General features: G+C 32.2%; 3 protein-coding genes across 13 annotated transcripts; all 3 read right to left on the minus strand.

Annotated features, from left to right (window-relative positions):
- Positions 1-40: 40 nt before the first annotated feature.
- Positions 41-3,178, minus strand: LOC129289500 (dolichol-phosphate mannose synthase subunit 3-like). 10 transcript variants are annotated; one of them, XR_008588137.1, is made up of 5 exons: positions 3,027-3,178; positions 2,915-2,940; positions 1,651-1,755; positions 822-901; positions 41-250 (listed from the first exon to the last, which is right to left on the minus strand). XR_008588137.1 is itself a non-coding variant. In XM_054926271.1 (5 exons), exons 2-5 carry the CDS (start codon positions 2,932-2,934, stop codon positions 191-193), a joined length of 300 nt encoding a protein of 99 aa, XP_054782246.1. In that variant the 5' UTR covers positions 2,935-2,940; positions 3,027-3,178; the 3' UTR covers positions 41-190. The 10 variants fall into 10 exon arrangements, 3 of the variants coding, with proteins under 3 accessions (XP_054782246.1, XP_054782247.1, XP_054782245.1); XR_008588136.1 differs by having other exon boundaries at positions 822-929; XR_008588134.1 differs by having other exon boundaries at positions 822-1,131.
- Positions 3,179-8,108: 4,930 nt separating this feature from the next.
- LOC129288725 (uncharacterized) lies at positions 8,109-11,363 on the minus strand. Its single transcript, XM_054925452.1, has 4 exons — positions 11,058-11,363; positions 10,703-10,816; positions 9,569-9,673; positions 8,109-8,744 (listed from the first exon to the last, which is right to left on the minus strand). Exons 1-4 carry the CDS (start codon positions 11,170-11,172, stop codon positions 8,458-8,460), a joined length of 621 nt encoding a protein of 206 aa, XP_054781427.1. The 5' UTR covers positions 11,173-11,363; the 3' UTR covers positions 8,109-8,457.
- Positions 11,364-12,667: 1,304 nt separating this feature from the next.
- On the minus strand, positions 12,668-18,243 carry LOC129288907 (ethylene-responsive transcription factor-like protein At4g13040). 2 transcript variants are annotated; one of them, XM_054925722.1, is made up of 7 exons: positions 17,939-18,243; positions 16,856-16,998; positions 16,581-16,711; positions 15,560-15,644; positions 14,326-14,506; positions 13,542-13,663; positions 12,668-13,093 (listed from the first exon to the last, which is right to left on the minus strand). In XM_054925722.1, the coding sequence occupies exons 2-7, from the start codon at positions 16,896-16,898 to the stop codon at positions 12,957-12,959; spliced, it is 699 nt and encodes a 232-aa protein (XP_054781697.1). In that variant the 5' UTR covers positions 16,899-16,998; positions 17,939-18,243; the 3' UTR covers positions 12,668-12,956. The 2 variants fall into 2 exon arrangements, with proteins under 2 accessions (XP_054781697.1, XP_054781698.1); XM_054925723.1 differs by having other exon boundaries at positions 12,953-13,093; positions 13,548-13,663.
- Positions 18,244-21,713: the final 3,470 nt, after the last annotated feature.

Below are 21,713 nucleotides of genomic sequence, written 5' to 3' on the forward strand. Positions count from 1 at the left end.
CCCAATTAAATTATGGCCATTCATTCAAAGGGTGTCGAAATATCAATGAAATTTTCTGAGATTTTCACTTTAGAAATTATCAAATTAGAATACAATTATCAAGATAAATATACTGTTGAGAATTCTCAATCAGATAATTGTGATCAGACAGATTATAATTTTGCTGCATCATGTTCATGAGATCATTGCTTCAGCTGACACTGACATCAATTCCTCTTTGCTTCAAATAGCCCTTGGCCTCAATAATGTCCTGAAAATTATTCAAAAAAAATAAAAACGTCCTGATAACAAACAAAGTAAGCAAACATACTGTATTGTTAATATTAAGTCATAGCATTGAATACTATCTGCCAGAATCTCTATGCATTAACAGGTTCAACTTTAAGCTACAGTGCGATGCATGAAGAATCCTATCCTAAGAGGACACCTCCCAAGAAGCTGAGAAATCTCTCTCTCCTACCTGGAATGCATATTTTAGTCCCAAATTATCCCTGCAATATTTTTATATTTGCAATTTTTCCCTTCACCCTAATTCACTAGTCTCTAAATGTCTCTTCCAAGTTCCAACTCATCTTCTACAGCACGCTCTTCCTCAACAGTAGCCACAATTTGTACATAAGAAAAACAGAAAAATACCAATATTCTCTATATCAATATTCAGCATCAACATCAACATATAACATAAAATCTATAGAAAACCACACCATTCACCAGACAAGAACAACGTAGCTAATTTCTCAAATTTCATACAAAATACATAAGGCTCATGCTAAGTTAAATCTTAATGTAGAAATCTTCAATGAAGAATGAAAAAAGAATACCTGTTGCAACAGCAGGGCCTCTCTAGGACAGGTAGGAAATTGCATGAGACCTACTCCAACCATTAATAAGCCATAGCATCCTAAAGACACAATGCAATAAACAAGTAGCTGGATAAAGGGGGGAAACAAGGCATTGTAAGTATTGCACAGAATAAATTCCACTAAAAGATAAAGAAACACAAAAACATGAGCACTCAACGACCAAGTATGGCTGCTTGGAATCATAGAAGTTTGCAAAAGGCCAACCCATACAGTGGTGATGGCCATTAATAATGTTATAATCTTCACAATATGCTTCATTTTTTTCAATCTGCAATTTCAAGTTTCAACAGAAAAGAAGAGGAAAGAGTGAAACCACAGAATTAGGTTGTCTAAATGCTTTTTTTATATGGGTGTCTACATATGAAACAGCATTTACTATCATAAAACTTCAAGTTAAGGCCTAAAATGCAGGATTGCCTACATAATTTAGACATATTAACACTTTCACACAGAAACACCAATTAAATCTATATTGCTTAGCAATGTGATCAACACAAGGTGATCAAAAGGTTCAAAAATCTTCACCTTAATCTGCTTAGCATTAACAATGAAGAATACACAAAAGTCAAAAGAAATTTTCTCCAAACACAAGAAAGAAAAATAAAAGGTCATTTCTAAACTGAAAACAGAAATCCTAAAAACAAAAACACAGTGGGCTTCGAGGGCAAATGACAATCATAACATGATACAATCAAACAATGAACCTATGCACAATGGCCAAACCACAACAATGGACAACAACCTGCATGTTGAAGGCATTCAAAACAACAAGCTAGAATACGGATACCTTAAATACAACAAAAGTAATAAAAAGAATGAAAACTTGCGAAGTACTACACAGCAACTAAGAACGCTCCTGATAGAACAGCAGACCACTCTTTATTTTCAAAACCTGCAGCCAAAGCTCGTGTTAGATATCATACTAAACTATAACCAAAGTCACTCAATGAAACTGCCATCAGAAGGGATGTCAATGAAACTTTTTTCATTGTTTATAATGACTATGATAGTAAAATATAACTCAAAGCCCTTGCGCAATCTCCCAGCATCATTTGGCAGTTTAAAGCAGATATACCACTCATTAACAGAATCCATCTAGCCTGATTAATGCAAACATGAACATTAAACATTTAAATTCATTCAGAACAAACATAGCCATAACACTGGATAACGACCAGCATATTGAAGGTTTTCAAACAACCAAATGAAAAAAAAAAAAAAATCCAATGTAAAGGGAAATTTTTGTGAAGAACTACACCACATCCAAGAACTCTTTTTTAAAGATATCTAGATATATATTAATAAATCTCTAACGTGTCGCACTAATCACAAACCATAAATAATGTGGCTTACTCCTGGGGCTCCATGCCATGCAGAGGGATTGATCTAGTTATATTGAAAATCTGCAGCCAAGGCTAAGGTTTGATGTCATTGTCAAATATAGGTTACATTGAACATTTTGTCCTGATAGTTCCCCAAATTTTTAACTTGGTTCCAACACTTTATTTTCTTGTAAATTGGACCCAATACACTCCCCGCCATTAGTTCCATAAAATGCTGTAAAATTTGGGATTTTGGATAGAATTAGAAGTGGCACAATGGTTTCTCCACTTTTTTCCCCTGATGTGACAATGCATTGGTAACTATAGGGCGCAAGATACAAAGAATAAACAGGGGAAAGCCAAATTACAGATTTAGTGAAATCATAGGGATCAGGAGTTCAATCTTTATTCCAACCTCAAGCATTCGCAACTGCCATCAGATGGGATCTCAATGAAAGTTCTTTCATTGTTTATGATGATTATGATGGTTAAAATATAACTCAAAGCCCTTGCGCAATTTCCCCGCATCATGTGGAAGTTTAAAGCAGTAATAACACTCGACGACAAGATCTATATTGCTCATTAATGCAGTCCAAGTCATTAAACATTCAAAATTTTCCCTGTTAATGCGCGAACAGAACAACTGCCAAGCAATAGCAAACAACAAATAATAACCAGAGCAACATAATAGCACAATATCATGTCATATTGGGACATGTATAACCTTACCCTTCAAATATTTCCAGCATTCCATTCTGTTGAAAAAAGTTTAAAATAAAAAAAAAAAACATAAAAAAGGTTTCCCTTGGAGAAGCGGAAATGAAAACAAAACAAAAATAACCTTTTCAGGGGACGAGACTTTTCAGTCGATGGAGGGATGCTTGTGATTTGTGATGAAGATTGACAATCTCTACAAAGGTGGCTGCTGCAAAGCTTAGTGAGTGGCCGCGTTCCCTGAATTTGCTAGGTCTTCTCTTCATTAGTACAACACGAGAAAACGTGTTATGTGGATTCGGATTAATATACATACACACACACAAGTAACATCTACTCTGTTTTTTCACCCAAAAAAAAAAAAAAAACAAAGAAAGAATGAGTGATAATGGTTAAATTCCAAGGGCTTTCGATAAAATTTTTTTTTTATAAAAAAATTATAAATAATATTGTTTATAATGTAAAAGTTATATTTAATACTTAAATACATATTTATAAGTGAAACTCTTAAATTTATAATTATCTGAATTGATATTTTTAACTTATTTTTAAAAATTTTTTATCAGAAACTTAACTATTATTTTTCTAAAAAAATTATGTTTTAATTTTATTTTTCCATAACTTTTAATGAATAGAAAGTAAAAAGTTACACAAAAAATTCTTACACAAACCTAATGCACCACATCATTTATGTCATATTCAATAAAACAGTATCATATCATATAGTTATAAATATAACTGATTATACTATTAATAATTATAGAAAGAAAAAAAATAAAAAAATTAAAGAGGCACTCTATTTTTAATTATAGAAAGAAAAAAATAAAAAAAATTAAAGAGGCACTCTATTTTAAAAATAAGGTTATTAAAAATAATGACATTTAAGATTTTATTTGATTGAATTTATTTAATAAAATTAAATAAAGCATAAATGACAGGATTAGATCAATGCAAGAATTTCTCAAAATTATATGACTTAGAAATTTTTTTTAAAGATGATGTATTTAATAAAAAAATTGAAAATTTTTAAGACAATAATCAATAATTTAATTATATCTTTTCAATTTTGATAAAGTAATTAAGTATGACTTATAAATCTAATTGAAGGTAGTGTATATGCTCCTGATTGAGAATTTAGTTTGCTCAAGGGTGTAATTTAATCTGCCCAATATTTTGACTTTTTGTCATGAATGGTTTAACTTTTGTGCCATTTCAAGTATTAATCATTGAAATATTCAAGAGTTTAATAATATGTCTTTAGTACTTTAAAAATTGGCGCATTAATCCACACTCATAACGAAACAAGTGATACAACATAGTTTATGTCAAAACTTAATGCCTATGATCCACATGCCCAGTACTCCTCCTTTTATTTAAAGATATAAAACATTTTTAATTAAATTATATTTCTTAATAAGTTAGTTAATGATATTTAAATATATCTTTATTTAATAAATTGTCTCACTTAAAAATGAAAGCTTAATTAGTTTATTTATTAAAAAGTATTTTTAAAAAAACTTTTTAATCATCCATTAAAAAATAAAAAATATTTCATATTTTTAAACATCTAACTTCATAAAAATATTTTATTTTTATTGACAGAGTGAATAATTCCCAAACTTCACATGTCCATACCAACTTGATTGAAGGAGAAACATTAATTCGTTCATACATCCGGTTCAAAGTTAATGTACAGCACACTGTACCAAAAAAACAAAAGTTAATGAACAGAAGCCAAAATTCTTAGCATGTCCTGTTAAAGTTAATCTTTGTGTAGAATAAATAAACCGTGATACTGTGGGAAGCTCTATTTTTCAAGACAAGAACTTTCTTTTAACTATTCCTGTTAAATGTGCTTTGAATCTTTTTTTTTTTTTTGGTTAACTTTAATATTATAAATTAGAATAAAATTCTAAAAATACTGGCCCGTATTCGGTATTCTCAACCAATTTATTTGGCCAAAAAATCTAAACCAGATTGACGGCAAAGGCATAAAGCTTTCCAAGCCAAAATACCCATACGTAAAATCGTCAGCATTCTGTACAACTCTTTATCAGGAAATTGTCATCAGCCAAAACGTGATATCTTTTTTTTTTTTTTTTTGGGGGGGGGGGGGGGTTTCAATCAGAAAGTTTGAATAGTAATCGCAACTCACAGTTCACCTCTTCCTATCATTTGCATTAGTATCAAATGTTCCAAATCCTGAAAATTTTCCAGAGAGTTCATGAGATGCGTCGCAATCATTGGCATCAATTCCTTTTCTTTTCCTCAGATAGCTCTTGGCCTCCGTCATGTCCTAGAAAAGCCAAAGAAGCAGACATTCTGCATTAAAACTTAAAAGTCACAATATTGAAGACTTTTCAAAGGAAGTTTATACATCAACAGATTGAATTTTAAGCCACTTTGAGAAGCATGGAGATTCCAACTTTACGAGCGGAAATTCACAACAATTAGTTGATATAGATCAGAATACAAACAGAACAGACACAAACATCGCAATGCAACAAAATACATCATGGTTATTTTAAGGGCAATTTGAAGTGTCTTACTGATTATATTTTCTACACATCAATGCTCTGAAATTTTTAAGGGCAATTTTAAGTGTCTTATTGTATCTGATTATATTTTCTACATATCAATGCTCTGAAATGGAGAAACAGGCCTTCATACCAACAACTGAAACAAACATTTGAAGTGAAAATTTAGAGTTGAAGAAGTAAAAAAAATTCTTTCTCTCTCTCAACCAAGACAGATAGGTAAAAAGATCAGTAAATGGATTCACTCGCACAATGCCCTGCCTCTACAATGCCTCATAGGGAATGGAAAATGGCCTTGCCTGAAACTGAGAGCTTTTGGATTCAACCAAGTTTTAAACTATAGAACGATGCACTCACGACCATGTGATTAATCCAGATAAATCGTTAGATCACCAAAGTTTTTTCAACTCTAAGGCGCATGACTCTATCCAGTTTCTAAACTCATTTGCAATGCTGAGGGAGAAATATTAAGGGTGTATTTGGGTTTGAGTTGGAAAACTAACTTGTGTGTGTGTTTGATTTGGAAAATTGAATTATAAGATTGATTTTGAATAAAATTGAAAAAAAAATAAAAATCAAGTAAAACCATGTGTTTGTGGAAATATATATAAATACCTCTTTTACATATCAAAACTAATTATAAACTAAAACTATGGTTTTCTTGACAAATAACTAAATACCTATATTTCATGCCAAAATAAATAATGAATCTAAAACCATGATTTTCTTTAAAATATACAAAAACCTCTATACATGCGAAAATCAAATTATGAATCAATAATATAGAATTTTCTAGTGAAAGAAAAAAGAAACAAATTACCCGCTTCGACGGCAGGGCCACTAGAAGATGGGTTGGAAAATGCCAGCTTCAAATACAGAACAAACCATCCAAAAAGCATAACAAACCCAGTAGCTAGCTGGACAGAGAGAGTAAACAAGGCACCGTGAGTATTATGCAGAATAGCTTCTAAATAAAGAAATTAGATTAAAAAAAAAATAAAAGAGTACTCACAAACCAAGGAGGGTGGATTGGAGCCATGTAATGTACTAAAAGGGTTACTTTACAGTAAATGAGGGACGTTATCAACCACAGAAGCACCTGCTCACGGTCCATTTCTCTATCTGCCATTAGTCTTGACACCTGAATATGATTCAAAATTACGAATCCACTGGAACGAGACTCTTGAGTAAACTAAATTCTCAATGATCACTTGGGTTAAGTAACAGATTATTGCTACCACAGCCTTCAAAAGGGAATCTACACAAGTTTCTTTCATTCTTTACTAATTACTGTGAATATCATAGTCATACAACACTCAAAACCCTAGCGAAACGTAACAAAATTGCGGGGATCGGAGATGAAAACGAAAACAAGAAACAAGATTTTGAGAGGGGGAATGAAGGGGAAAAAAGAAAAGAAAAGAAAAGAGAGGAAGAAAGAGAGGAAAACCTAGTCTCGAAACAGGATTTCTGAGCTGACGGAGGGAGGATTCTGAACCGGTAGCAGCTTATGCGTGCCCCGGCCTGGCTTGTAGACGTTGGATCAAGAAGATGATCATCTGGCGCCAAAATGCAAAAACTGTTAAACTGGACACTGATACGTTACTTAAAGCAGTAAGTGTTTTTTTGTTATTATTGTTATTCAGCTCTGGGGATCAATAAATTTGTTGACTGATAAAATAATTTTTAATTTTTTTTACCAGAAATAATTTTTTAAAAAATTAATTATAATTGACTAAGCACTTTTTGTTATCCGTTGAAATAAAATAGTCATCATAATCATTGTCTTAATCACTATAATCATTCAGCTTCAAGGATCAATAATTTTTCTCAAAGCTCTTACAATAAGTGGTGATGAGATTCTTTTTTAATATGGTTATTATGGTAATTGCTCAAAAAAATTTCTGTAAACACAGAATTTAGATATTTCAAAATAATTAGTTAAGTACCCTCAATTCACGGTCCCTCTATGTCATTTTTCCTATTTAAAAAATTAAATGAAATAAAAAAAAAGCAGCAAACTAATAACATGCGGAAATTGTGGTTGTATTGGAACTACACAAATAAAAGGATTATAGCATTTCCGTTGTATCCAAAAAAAAAAAAAAGGATTATTTTTAATGCTACCACACGAGAAAAACTTGATCTGTTGCATCATACAGAAATCGTGGTTGTACTGGAACCTTGGAAGAAAAGCATGTCTCAAACATCTGGTACACGCCGTAATTCAATTTTACAATTCCAATTATTTCAACTTTTAATTTATATAATAGACCATTATATAATTTATAATAATTCCATTGTTATCGAGCTAGATAATTTTTTTTTTTTAGTAAAGTGAGTTCAATATATGGATTTTTATAAATATAAGAAGTAAATTTCACTAATAGCAGATAATATCTCTACTACATAATGAAAGTAATAAACAGACATCTCTTAAATAAATTATTATATACATAAGGATTGAAACTCAATCCCCAACTAATATTAACTTTAATTGGTAAATGAGCTTGGTATATTGATTCCACATGCTCACCCTTCCCACCTCATCACGTCCACATCATGAACCTCTTCGAATGACCCTTATTTTCCAATTCCAATGGCATAGTTCGTAATTATTAGATCACGTGGCCCCCTCAACGCCGTGTGAAGTCTAAACTGTGATAATATAATTTGTTACCATTGTTTTTCTATATTTATAAACATTTACTCCTTATCATTTATCCTTGCAATTGGACTTAAATTATCAAACCTGAAATTATCTATCTATCCTGATAATGTTTTGCACACAAAAAATAATAATTACATATCTGCTCTTGTATTTGAAATTTGTTTTATAAAAAATCCCTTTTGATTTGAATGCCTAGCAGATGGATCATGAGTCTGGAAATCAATTTCCAAGTAGCAAATACTTTCAAAATCTCTGTTGAAGCCATTGCCAAGCAGCTTGGGAAGAAGGCCGGAAATCCTTTTATTTCCTAATCCAAGAACTTTTACATCCTCACTCAAAATTTGCAGTTCTCATGATTCTTCTTTTCTTAGATTTCGGATTCTAGCTTGCTGCGCAAGGAACTTCTCTTCCTGAGCCCGTTTTGCAGCAAGGGCTTCCTCATCAAGCACTCGGATTGGGAACCACTCTGGCAATCTTAACCAGCTGCTACTGCTAGTCTTCTGTGAATTCTCATCTTCCTGACATACAGATTTATTGTAGTCCCTCAACACAGATTTCAGCTTCAGAAAAGCAAAATCTGCTGTGGTACCCGCAATGGCAAAGATGGCTGAGTATTTAGCTGCACCACGTTGACCTCCTAAAATCTCCCCCAAAAAAAAAATCTCTTTAATCACACATTATACGGAAATTATCCATAACTTCATGCTTGAAAGACATTCATGCAGTCATATGTTCAGAAAGAAATTGGTACAAAAGAATTCCCCCCCCCCTTTAGGTACCAGCGCCAAAACCTATGCCCTCTGCAGTTTAAACTATTGTAGTGAACCAGAGAGGCACGGAGTAGCCAGCAGAGTATTGGCATTATGATATTCCCTTTTTCTATTTATACTGATTCTCTCTTTTTCCTCATCTCTCTCCAAAGACGCCATAAGCAATTATATTTGTGATGGCAGAAGATTGGAATTGGTATATCCATGAAGGATGGTAGTCTTGTGGCAAACCAGATGCAAGCAATGATAGCATATGAATATGCATTTTTGCACCAGGTAATGCAATTTTGTAATTTTATACTAGAACATTATCAATAAAAATTATCCAAAAATATATATGCTCAACTATTTACTATTGCCAAACTATATGGCAATTGAGGAATCATCAGGAAAACGAAAAATACACAAAGAAAAGGAAAAAAGACACAACTTTCTAAAACAGAATCACGACAACGTTCAACATGAAAAGAAAAGGGAAACCATGGATCTTAGTGTACAAGGCTTTGTCTCAGTCTAAATTGCCTCATATGAGCTAGTACACGGTCCAAAACATATATATATATATATATATATATATATGATAAAGCTGGGTTGCAGTAAATAGCTAATATAAAAAAATTATGTGTGAAGGAAGAAGAAAAAGTTGAATTCTCATCAATATATAAGAGAGGGAGAGTAGCAGAAATTGAACCTTGCAGACGCCCTAGAAGAGCACCAGTTCCAAATCCAGCTATTACAGAGTTCCATAGGTCATCAGGTCCAGTTTTTCTAGTTGCAGTAACAAATTCACGTGCCCCTGACCAATTAGATAATTCATTCCAGTTCAATTCAGAGTATCAACTTGTCATCCAAAGATAAAATATTGTTTTCAACATTCTACTTTTCTTGATACTCATTTGCAAGATGCACTTTACATATAATGAATTTTCACCTTGGAATTGACAATTTAAATATAAGACCAATGTTTTTCCCTCTCAAATCCAACAACAATTAGCGATAATACAGTCTTTTATCTTCAATTAATACTCATATTTTCCCTGGCATAGAGCTGAACAAAGAGCCAAGAAATTTTATGAGGAGGGTGGGGAGCAACAGATAGGAAAGGGATGGTGGTGGAATGGGTTTGATAGGATGGGCAATTGCTGGCAGAAATGCATAGCAAACATGTTCTTGGTTCTTTGCTCACTTATATAATATACAGAGACACCTAAAAAAAATCCTCCCCTATAATCAGGAAGGCGTGCTTCATTTGTTTGACAAGATGTTATTTTCTTTTCCAAAATCCTACGTATCTATTCATTAAAGCGTTTCCACAAGGACAATTAAGAATTATAAAGATGGAGATACCAGGGAAAATGGATTTAAAGACTACAAGAACACAAGGGTCACCCTCCATATTGGAATGCCTCCAGCACACACTAGACACAAGGACATCATTTCACAGGAACCACCTAAGATGGTAATGGTAGATATGAGCTCTTCAAAAGGGTTGTTTGTTGACTTTGATCAGTTGGTGGCATCCTCTCAAGACAATGTACCATCTTTCAATTCTCTGGGTAGCATGTGAAAGAGTGACAATTAATAATTGACTGACTCCAGATTCTTAATTTAAATTCACTCATGGGAAGCTTAACAAACGGAGAAAATCTCCTTCCAAACAGTAAAGATCAATTAAGCAGACATCAAAATAAAACAAGCTAACAGCCTAACATACCCAAACAACATGGTCAAAACCACCAGGACAACATGGCTTAAAAGCCTTACAAGCTCAAGATTTAACAATAAATGAGTAATCACGCACAGAGACACAAATTCAAGAACTTACCACAATAGCAACCAGTGACAATGGCAAAGTTAGCTGCATAACTAGCAGTAACATTCGCAAGACCGAGAGTTGTCCGATGCTTCGAAAACAAGCCAGCTCCAGAACCAACAACCCCTGCTCTCAGAAGATCCAAAATGGTAACAAATCCGCGACAACATAAACAAATAATCTCATTGCCTCAATAAAACTCAAATACAAAAATAAGGGGAAAAATCCAGCCCTGAACTCGAACCATTAAAAACTGCTTCTCCGGACAAAAAATTAACGTAAACAATAATCGAATCCGAGTAGGAGGTAAAGAACCCAACAAAATCGTGATCTTAGAAACAATCAGAAGAAAAAATAAACAGAGCACCTGCTAAAAGTGCCGGGATAAAAACGCGCTTCTTCCAATCATAAGACGATGAAACCGACGAAGGCGAAGAAGATGCATCTAGTCCATTTGGGGCTACTCGATCCTCACCAGCCATTTTCTTCGTTCTTACAGACTCCTATAACTCAAAAACAACACTCTTGACTTCTTATAATCAGCTGATTTTGCCGCCAGACCCACAAGCCACTACTATTGTTGTGGACGGTCGCCAAAATGCAGCACCAGAGCTTCAGAAGCAGCAAAAACACCGTGCTGAGGCGGACGCGGCGTGCAGTGATTCCGGTGAAAACACAGTCCAAGTAGATGGGCCAAAAGAGTGAACTGGATTCAGAATGATTCGTCCTTGGGCAAGATCATGGATCAGGCTAGCCCAAACAGAAAAAGAAAAATCGTCCGAGTCTACAGAGATAGGCATATTCGGTTTTTTTTTTTTTTTGCTTGATACATATTACATTTGGGTCATTTTTTTTTTATTGATAAGCTTTTCTTGTTATCTCGAGTATATTAATATATAATTAGCTAGTGGGACCCAAAAAAAAACAATTAGCTAGTTATAAATGACTCTTTTTCTTTTATTATGACAAGGAAAGAAAAATGATTTATATCGTTAATAACTTGTAAATCACTTAATATATTTTTTTTTAGATTTAACTACATATGATTCTTCATGTATCATATACTATTTTCACATCCAATTAGAATTTTATATTTAACTATATTTGATTAATGAAGGGTGTAAGGGAAAAAAATGTCATTTTGTTTTTTGGGCTTAAAGAATTTAAAATTTAATAGTAGTAATTTATAAAAACTACTAGTGAAATCTATATATATTTAAAATGAGCCGGCACTGTATCTCAAATAAAATTACCTCATATAAAAATACTTATAAGTAATAAAAAAATGAGTCACACTATTTATATTTTAAAATTTTATAATCAATACGATGTCTTATTATCTTAAAGAGTAATATATAATAGAAAACAGCTCTAGTCATAAATTATGAATAGTGCACCTAGCATAAGCCCATAATTTAATTTAATGATAAATTAAGAGAAATAGGAAGCTGAAACATAAGAATCTTCACAAGTCATGAGATCTTTCAACTAAAGAACTATATAACAAGAAGAAACATTATCTCATTAGTTAGAACCGGCTATATAAATTGCACGATATTATAGTACTCAAAAATATAGGCACTGAGATAATTTAGAAAACTTGAAAATAATAATGTACAAACAGTCACAAATTCAATCCCTTGTAATGCTCAAATATGCCAAAGGCTGAAACGTGCAGACTATATTTCTCTGAAAACCATGGGGAAAAAAGTGATGTGAATGCTTTGAAAAGTTTTGATGTTCTCCCAAAACACCAACTTGTTCATTTACATCATTCCATCAACAGATCCAGTAATCAGTGCATCAAAAGAAGTTCAAGTGCATTGGAAATACACACAAGTTTAACGTAAGCTTCGTAACTAATTGCTACGAAACATTTTTCTTCAGGAACAATACACGTTCATGGCCATGTTGGAACAAAGACAGCCCTGCACTACATCAAATGCAAAGGCAGAAACAGTAAACACCAACCAATCCTTAAAAAAATGGAACCATATCGTAGTTATCACCTGAATTAGATACAACACAACAAGACGCTTCAGTAGCATCAAATATGTCCACATGTCATGTATTTGTTAATAATATTTTGTGCTTCCTTGTTACCCTTTTATTAAGTTGAGCTATAGTAATCTACTATCTTAGGGACAATGAATTCTATCAAAATCTGGCCTAATATAACATAATGTTTTTCTATATATGAAAATGGAACTAGCTACTAAAATGGAACTGTTAGAACTAGGGCTTCATCTTTGCTCAGTCTTAATTTTCAAGAGACTGATACTTCCTGCTCTGCATCTTCACAAGCAGAGGATCCACTTGCTCCTTGCTTACTGTCCCATTCATATTTCTGCACCGGTGGCAGCTCCGACCTGCGTGAGCCAGGGCCAACTCTTCTCTTGTGTTCTAGAATATTTTGCATAGAACAGCAATTAAAATGCAAGAAAATGGAAGTCATGCTTAAATTTCATGTTGTTCAGCCCTATCGTTATTTAGAAGATGCACCATGAGTTTTACAAACACGGTCAGACCAATTGTCATCTTTTCACTCTTAACATGTGCGATTTATGTCAACAAAATGTATAAAAGTAGATGATAATGAAATCCACTAGTATGTATGGTTTGTAAATATTATAGACTGTCAAGATGGTTAGTGAGCCTAACTTAGATACTCTGGATTCTTTTTTTTTTTTTTAAGCTTTTCCTATTTATTGTTAATGCCACACTGACAGACATCTAAATTATAGGACCTAGAGATAAATTTTTAAACAACAAGGATTAAATAATAAATATGTGAAACCATAAACACCATCAAAGTAATTTATCCATGAAAATTTTAGAAGAGGAAGAATACTTTTACAGGTTATTGCCTGCCTCGTCATGGCAAGAAATTCTTCCCATTTAAATTCACGCAGTTCTCGCTTCTCTTCTTCTGGAAGCTCAAAGTTCGGCTCCCTCCCGCACATGAAAGCAGCCCTGACAACAAATAAGCAATGCACATATGCTAAACACAGAGATCATGGTATGGAAAGATGAAATTCTATTACAATCCAAAGGATAACATTTTTCGGCTTCTAGATTTCACACCTTTCTCTAAAAATTTTAAACCTCCAACAATGTCTTTCTTAATGAGGATCTAACATACTTATATGGCAGCTAGTTTAATGGTCTTTGTGATTGACCGAAGGAAAGTTGATGCAGGATTGGTGGCCATATAGAAATGACAGTGCATCATAGAAAATGATATACTCGCGTTACGATATGTAATACTTTACATATACATCCCTGCCAATCAGAAATGAGGGAGAAGGAGAAACTCTGATGAAGATTGAATATAATACCATACAAGCTCATACACAGACAGAGATAATCAAGTAAACTTCCCAATATATCAAGCAATTTCATCAGAAAATGGTTAATCAAAGGAAGAAAAAAAAATCTCAAAGAAAGACATGACATGTGGCTGTTAAGAATTTAAATAAGACATTTTCAGTGTCAGTCAATGTGAGTATGAGTAGGTCTGCTGCTAGCAGATAACCAAACAGAAGCAGAAGATATGAATATTCTCAGGATGACTTGGGAAAGAGCTACTTAGGAGGCCATTGTAGGTAGCAAAAACCTACAACTCAAGGTACTACCTGTCATACAAGTGAGCAGCCTCTTCCTGGGAACTAACAGTCCCCAGGTGGATCTGTTTCTTATCCACCTTTATAGCTGCTTGCCATTTCATGTTTTTGAAATAGACGCCTCTCATGGGACATGCTTCTTGATTATGTGAATTCTTTCTCCTGTGCCGCTTTCTGCGCTTGATAGGAGGCCCTGCAAAATGAAGTCAATGAAAACCATAACCAACAAGCCAGTAGCCATAAGTATCTTACAAAATTCTTCAAGAGATGAAAACCAATTGGTTAAACAAAACTACTCCAAAACAGAACCGAGACAAGTAAACTCCCGAAACGTGTCTGCCAACTTCAGATCCACTTGCGGACTGTTGGTTATCCATGAAAATCATATGTTTCTCTGCGTGGAACATTTGAAGCCTTATGATATAGACGGATAACACAAAGTCCAAGATTGTGTGCCAGCAGGTGATTCATCATTTGCTGAAGTTGATGACACAAACAAATGAGCTGTACAGGATATCCAATTATCCATTGGTAGATCACTGATTCGTAATAACTGATTGACCTTGCTAAGAGTTTTCTGTATTTTAGTATCTCCAAAAGCAATATTTTTAATTAAGCTGATAAACTTGTATGGGAAATCTCTTAATGATGCTTGAAGAAGCAGTCATTGATGACCACTTAAAAGGTCATACAATGGCTATCAGTTAAATAAATCAACTATACCAAATCATCTCATCAAGCATTTGTTTTCTTGTCTTTTAGAAACTCATCAACCACTGATGTTCCAGAAAACTAACAACTATACTTTTCTTCAGAGAGTTAAACGTTAAGAGAGCATTAGGAAAGTCTTGTACGTTAAGAAAAATGTCATTTGATAACTTCGATCTACAATTTCCTATGAACAGTCTGACAAATTTATCAAATTAGCCAATTTGAACATCACTTGTTGGTCGCAAATGAAAATATTACATGGTTCATTCCAAACAGAGTTCCATTGTTGCTCATTTTTCTCACGTCATAGAAGCTTCCACTGTCTACTACTTCTGGGGCGTGATATACTTTCATGTGACAATGTCATGCAATTATAGTCGAAAACATATTGATGAATATCAATACATTAAGTTTAACAAAACACATAAAAACACCTCTGATAGTGCAATAAGCAAACTACTGCTTCAGTTAATTTGTCATAAACTAAATCAGACACCCCAGGATAGGAAAAAGACATGTCTCTCAAACAACAAACCTGAAACCTGTTCACTGGGCTGCTCCTTTGATGAGCTAGAGCCCGATGCATTCGATGATCCAGGTTCTTCTTTCACAACGGTATTCTAGGAAACAAAATTAAATGAGTTCCGTAGAAGCTTCAAGCCATATAAGATATCAATAATTAAAGGATCCCAACAACAAAACTTTCTAATACTTGTCAACTTAGAAAGTATCTGTTATGATCATGTCTGTACATCAAATGCTAATTGATCCATTTACAGATGGTATGACTTATGGATTAAGATCAACATCTGTATTTCATAAAGGCATTGATTCATCATCAAGGAGTTTCTGGATTTATTCAACCAATTGAAGAAGTGGAAAAAACAAAAAATACATGAAGTTTTCATTAGCACCTTGCCTCTTTCAACAAACAGTTCAATCTTTTCCTTTCACTTTTTTCTTTTTTGGACAGCCAAGCAACTAACCCATCCTACCCAAAGGGCCCAAAAAAATCAAAATAAATAACATGAACTTCATATATTAAGTATAGTGATAGGAGCATGTAGGTTTTCATGCATGAAACTGTTATGAAAATATAATCTATTAAATCAGAACGTGTCATCCTAGGAGAGCTGTCAGTCCTAAAATTGAGCATAGAGCCTCTAATTTGTAGCCTTCTGACATTTTCTGCCATATAAATATTTTGAAATGAAGAAAGAGGATTGCTTTGTTAACTTAAAATTGCTTCCGAACTCCATGCTTCAATTGGATATGTAGCCTTGCAAGAAACTATTAGAATTATGGTTCCATTTCTAATTAGTGAGTAGTTAACCCATATGCCTCATCCAGCAAAAGAAGACATATGATGAGATCATGGAGACCGCCAACCTCAGATGCTATCCTTTTTACCATTTTCTTTTACAATGATCAAATGGAGGACAAACCAGAGACCTCTCACTGCATACCTACCCACACCACTAGCCCGCTTCAACAAACTTTTATGTTTCCACTTTAATACTTTAAATATTTACTATTATTAATAATTGCATTCTTACACTGTCCAGGATGCTTTTGTCATCTGAGATCATAGGATTTGAATTCTTAAGTTTGGCACGCTGAATTGATTGTTCATAAGCAGTTAAATTCTCACAATACAGAGGAAGCGGAGTGACAAAGGAGCTGTTCCCTGCAAATGCCCAGTAACTGTGGTGAATAGTGTCAATTCATTCTAAAATACAACTCACCACAGAGACTCTAAACAACCCAAATCATGGTTCTCCTCCTTCCATTAGGAACAGTTCACAACAGATACAATTTTACCAACATTTACCTGAGCATAGTCCCAAAAGTCTGCGCCTTCTCAAGCTTACCATGGTTATTTCCAATATCTTAACAAGTCATTAGAGCACAATGTTTAACTCAAAAGCCTTCCTATCATACTGATCTTTTCCTTGGACACAGGAGGTGGAGTAGCTAGAACACAGTCAATAGTTTCAGGCAGATGAAAACTAAAGTTAGAGCTATAATGGAAGAAAACAATTGGAGAAAAAGATAGTAAGATATAGTAAAACTAGATGAAGAGAACATGTAATTACAAAACAATTTGCTACAAATGAGTAATGAGTAATGACTGTGCCTTCTTAAAAAGATCTACTTATAGTTTTTATAATATAAATATATGGTCTTCTCCTAGTCCAAGTACCTAAAACAAGTGAATAAATATCAGAGGAGAGCAAAGAAGGAGGAAGATGCTCATAATGAAATATCAAGAAAGAGATTTTCATACAAGGACTGCTAGCAGTAAAATTGAAGCAATAAATCAATAGTGCCCCCATGCTTAGACCGACAAAACCAAACCTATATGTATAAACAAACCATTACAGTAACAGAAAACCTGGATCATGACATGATTATAGTCTCTTTCATGTCGAATAAACCTCTACAAGAACCATAGAAATCGATAATTCAATTTGAACAAAAGCAGAAGGTATGATTAAACCTTGAAAGCTCGCGAGCGATAAGTTGATAACCTTTCTTGAGAGAGACTAAAGTTGACAAGAAGAAGTTGATATTGTAATTCACATACAATTAAAACCCCAGAGACCCGTAATATTGAATGGAATAAGAATTTGAAAACATTAACTCCGAATGTCTCTGATTTGGCAGAAGTCAACTCATTCAGCCAACCACCGTGTCAGAGGGGTGACCGGATTGACCATAAACAACATTTTGCCAGAAACACTTTCGAATTACCCGAAAGACCAAAATTCAAGAAAACAAGGAGGAGGACCAAGTTGTTTTAACTTTCAAGCCGTCAACACAGAATGGCCACGACCAAGAACAAGTAAAACCCACAGAGACAACAGAGAAAAGCACGGAGACATTGAAGAGAAGAGGCCATTGTTGGCGGTACCTGAAGAGAAAGTGTCAGATGAGCTGATGATTAATTGCTGAGAAAGCGCAGAACCCAGAAGAGAAAACCCACGAGAAGATTAGACTTTTACGGAAGAGGAAGAAGAAGGTGGTGGCGAGTATGGTCTCAATATTGTTTATTTTGTTAATTGTGGCTCATGCATCTGTCTACCACCTTTTTGTTTTTATGTCTCTCCCCCCATTGTATGTGTGGGCTGGAGAGAGAGAGAGAGAGAGGCCGTAGTGGCGAAGAAGGCGTACGATGGTGTGGAGAGAGAAAATCGAGGAGAGAGAGGGGGGATTGAACAAGAGAATGGGAACATAGTTACCGTGTGCAGTACTTCGATTTTTGTTAAATGCCAATACTACCCTTTGCGTGGCCAACAAATGCACAAGGATTTAGGTGTACGGAAGACATTGCCAATTTACCATGTTACCCTCGACATTTGAGTACTCGCATCTTCCCAAAATTTTCTAGAAGTCATATTTGGTCCAAAATTCATAATTATAAAATAATGCTTTTAAGTTTTAACTCATCTAATAAGTTAATTAATAATATTTAAAATTACATGATTTTTCTATGTTTATTATCCTTCTTTAATAAGTTTTCTCATTTAAAAAACCATTATTAATTGTAGCTCCAGTAAATGATATTTTTGAAAAACTATATTAATTATATGTTGAAAAATTTAAAATATTTTACATTTTTTAACATGATACTTAAAAGAAATGCCTTATAATATTAGAGCATAGGGCACTGGATGATTCATATAATTTTCAACTATATTATACTTAATTTATTTTTTTGAAAAAAATTATCATTTTATTTTTATAATTTTGACTTAATTATAACTTAATTTTTAAATTTTAATTTATTATAGCTCAGTCTTTATAATTTTGAATTGGATGTAACTCATTCCTAAATTATAATTCTTTGCAACTCAATCTTTAAAATTTTAACCATTTAAAATGTTAGACTCTAGATTTTAAAAAATAAAATTATAAAGATTAAAATTATGTTAAAGTTTAGAACTACTATTTTAAATTACTAAATCCCTTTTAATTTTTATAAATATTATAAAAATTTAAAATTTAAAATATTTTTAATATTTATATTTTTTAAATATAAGACTAATAGTTGAAATTATTAAAATTATAGAAATTGGGTTGCAAGAATTAAAGTTCAAGGAGTGAAATACAACTGAATTAAAACTATAATAACTGAATTACAATAAGTTAAAATTTAAAAGTTGAATTATAATTGAGTCAAGATTACAAGATTAAATGATTAATTTTTTATTTAAAAAAATAGTCCATTAAAATTTTAATTGTTACTACAAGGCACTTATATACTGCATTTAATAAATATATAATTGAAAAAATGTGCATTTTTAAAAAAATTAAATTTTTCGACTAGTCTTTTTAAAAGCTGTGAAATGAAATAATTACCAATACTATGTTCTTGTGTATGATTTGGAAGGAGCATATTAGAGTTCAATTCATGGAGCTCAAAACTAATTAATAGAAATGAGAAAAATAATACTCCCTCTATCTTTATATATAAAAAGTTTTTTAAAAAAAATTATTCATAAATATAAGAGGTTGTTAGCATATTTTTAATAAATAGATCATTATATTCTTATTAAATTAGAAGGAGAAAATGATAATAACTCTTATTAATTTACTTTAAAAAAGATATTCATTTTTTATTTACAACAATTAAGGACAAAATTAAAATATTGATGTACTTTTAATCAGATGACTAACTTTTATTAGTTTGTATAACTCAATTAATAATATCTTATATATAAAAACAGAAGAAATATACCATAGTTATTCATGTTTAGACATCTTTGATGCGTATTGGAATTTGAAGATTGAACAAAATCTAAGGCTGAACAGAGCCAATCTACTAACTAATGATGATAATGAACAATAATGAAAGTTCCTCCCTTTACCTTAACTCTCTTTATACTACTCCTTCCAATTTTATATATAAAGTATTTTTTAAATTTTTTTAATTTTTAAATACAAAGAGTGTCATGATATTTTTAAGTAATTAAATAATTTTGTTATTGTCTTAAAAAATAAAGGAGATATTAATTGTGTACTTTGCCCATTATCACGATGATATTAATTATGACATTATTAGGAATAAAATTAAAAAAATTATTGTTATTTTAGGTAATTTCAACCAAATAATAAATTTTTATTGGTATGTAAAATTTAGTTAAAAACACTACCTTTGTGTGTGTGTGCATATATATATGAACAGAAAGAGTATAATATAGGACCTTTTTTAAAAATCTCATTTGGTTTAAAACATAAGTCATTGGATAAGTTTGTTATATATATTTTCAATTACAACCATACTTTATAATATTTCATTCAAGTTATTAATGTGGATATTTTCAATATGTTGTCATATTTAGCATCTAGCATGTTCTCTAAATGTTCAAATGTTTTATTTCTATTTATTTGTATAAGCAGAAACCTCAGTGGCATGCTGAACTTCTTTTTTCTTCTTGTAATTATATAATTTACTTTCATTTGTAAGACTTAAAAAAAACTAAGTTGTTATATTTATCTCATTTGGCAAAAAAAAAAAAGTTGTTATATTTATTTCATCTAAAGATATGATTGGAAAAATGTGAAAAATTTTATAAAATAATTAATGATATAATATTAAAGAAAGAGGATATAATGGAAAAGATAATATTAAAAAAGTATCAATTAAAAAAATTTTATTTTTCTCAAAATATTTTATATTTTGAGATAGCACATCTCTCTTAAAATTGTCTAACAATATGAGACGGAAGAAATACTATTAACTGTTGACTATTTGATTATTTTTATTAAACCATGTGAGGGTTAAAATACCCTATCATTTTTTTTTTGGCCGAAACCCTATAAAAATATTGGAAGGAGTAACTTACAAGGTTGTAAATTTGTAATGGAAACTCGCATGTCACCACGAGGGCCTTGTCTTATTGCATGAAATGCATGAATAACATCCATCAACATTCATAATTGTTCATTACAAATTTCATAAAATAATTTAAAAATAAAAAAAAACAGCCCAAATCAAGTCTAATCTACTTTTTTTTCCTTAGATGAAAAATTGAAAAATTAGGTAATGACTCCTACTACAACAATAGCACGCTTTATTCAACTAAATAAAATTAGTTAAATAAGTGCACAACATCATCATATTCTATTAACATTTAATTCTTTAAATATATATCATTTACCAAACAATATCATTCCGGTACTTTCTTGAATGTTCTACTTAGCCTCCCTTACCATTCTTAGAGGATTAACGAATATTTGCTCAAATTTGTTTATCAATGCTTGACTTTCTTTGTATATTTTGCAAATTACCGTAAACAATTTTTTATCACATTATTTTTAACGGGTTACTTATGAATAATACAACTTCCTTTTAATTATATATATTGATATATTGATGTAATTAATATATTGAGAAGAGTTGCGTTTTCATAATTTGTGAATTGTTAACTTGATGACTTTTTAGGTTAAGAAAAAGAGATGACCTAATTGTTGTCTCTTGCGCGCAGGGAATTATTCACGTTTTGGTCTTTGCTTAAAATTTGAAACACAATGTTAATTTAGTGTATTTTTTATTTTTAGTTATCAATCTGGAAAGGATTACGTTCATGGAACTAAAGTATAGAAAAAAAGGGTAAAAATATTTACAAAATAGTCAGTCACGGGCATCCAGTATCTTAAAGTGACGAAAAGGGCAAAAATATCAC

The sequence above is a fragment of the Prosopis cineraria genome, unplaced genomic scaffold (assembly GCF_029017545.1).
Source record: "Prosopis cineraria cultivar Desert tree isolate PC_DT_omini unplaced genomic scaffold, ASM2901754v1 PC12, whole genome shotgun sequence".
Classification (NCBI taxonomy): domain Eukaryota; kingdom Viridiplantae; phylum Streptophyta; class Magnoliopsida; order Fabales; family Fabaceae; genus Prosopis; species Prosopis cineraria.

Coding starts and splice junctions, on each gene's coding strand:
- LOC129289500 (XM_054926270.1), bottom strand. CDS start 2,934: ATGCTGGAAATATTTGAAGG. Junction 1,132..2,914: donor ATGCTGGAAATATTTGAAGG/GTAAGGTTATAC, acceptor TTGAAATTGCAG/ATTGAAAAAAATGAAGCATA. Junction 251..821: donor AGGCCCTGCTGTTGCAACAG/GTATTCTTTTTT, acceptor AATAATTTTCAG/GACATTATTGAGGCCAAGGG.
- LOC129288725 (XM_054925452.1), bottom strand. CDS start 11,172: ATGGCTGGTGAGGATCGAGTAGCCCCAAATGGACTAGATGCATCTTCT. Junction 10,817..11,057: donor TATCCCGGCACTTTTAGCAG/GTGCTCTGTTTA, acceptor TTCTGAGAGCAG/GGGTTGTTGGTTCTGGAGCT. Junction 8,745..9,568: donor TCTTCTAGGGCGTCTGCAAG/GTTCAATTTCTG, acceptor GGGAGATTTTAG/GAGGTCAACGTGGTGCAGCT.
- LOC129288907 (XM_054925722.1), bottom strand. CDS start 16,898: ATGGTAAGCTTGAGAAGGCGCAGACTTTTGGGACTATGCTCAG. Junction 16,712..16,855: donor ACTTTTGGGACTATGCTCAG/GTAAATGTTGGT, acceptor GGGCATTTGCAG/GGAACAGCTCCTTTGTCACT. Junction 13,664..14,325: donor GCTGCTCACTTGTATGACAG/GTAGTACCTTGA, acceptor ATTTGTTGTCAG/GGCTGCTTTCATGTGCGGGA.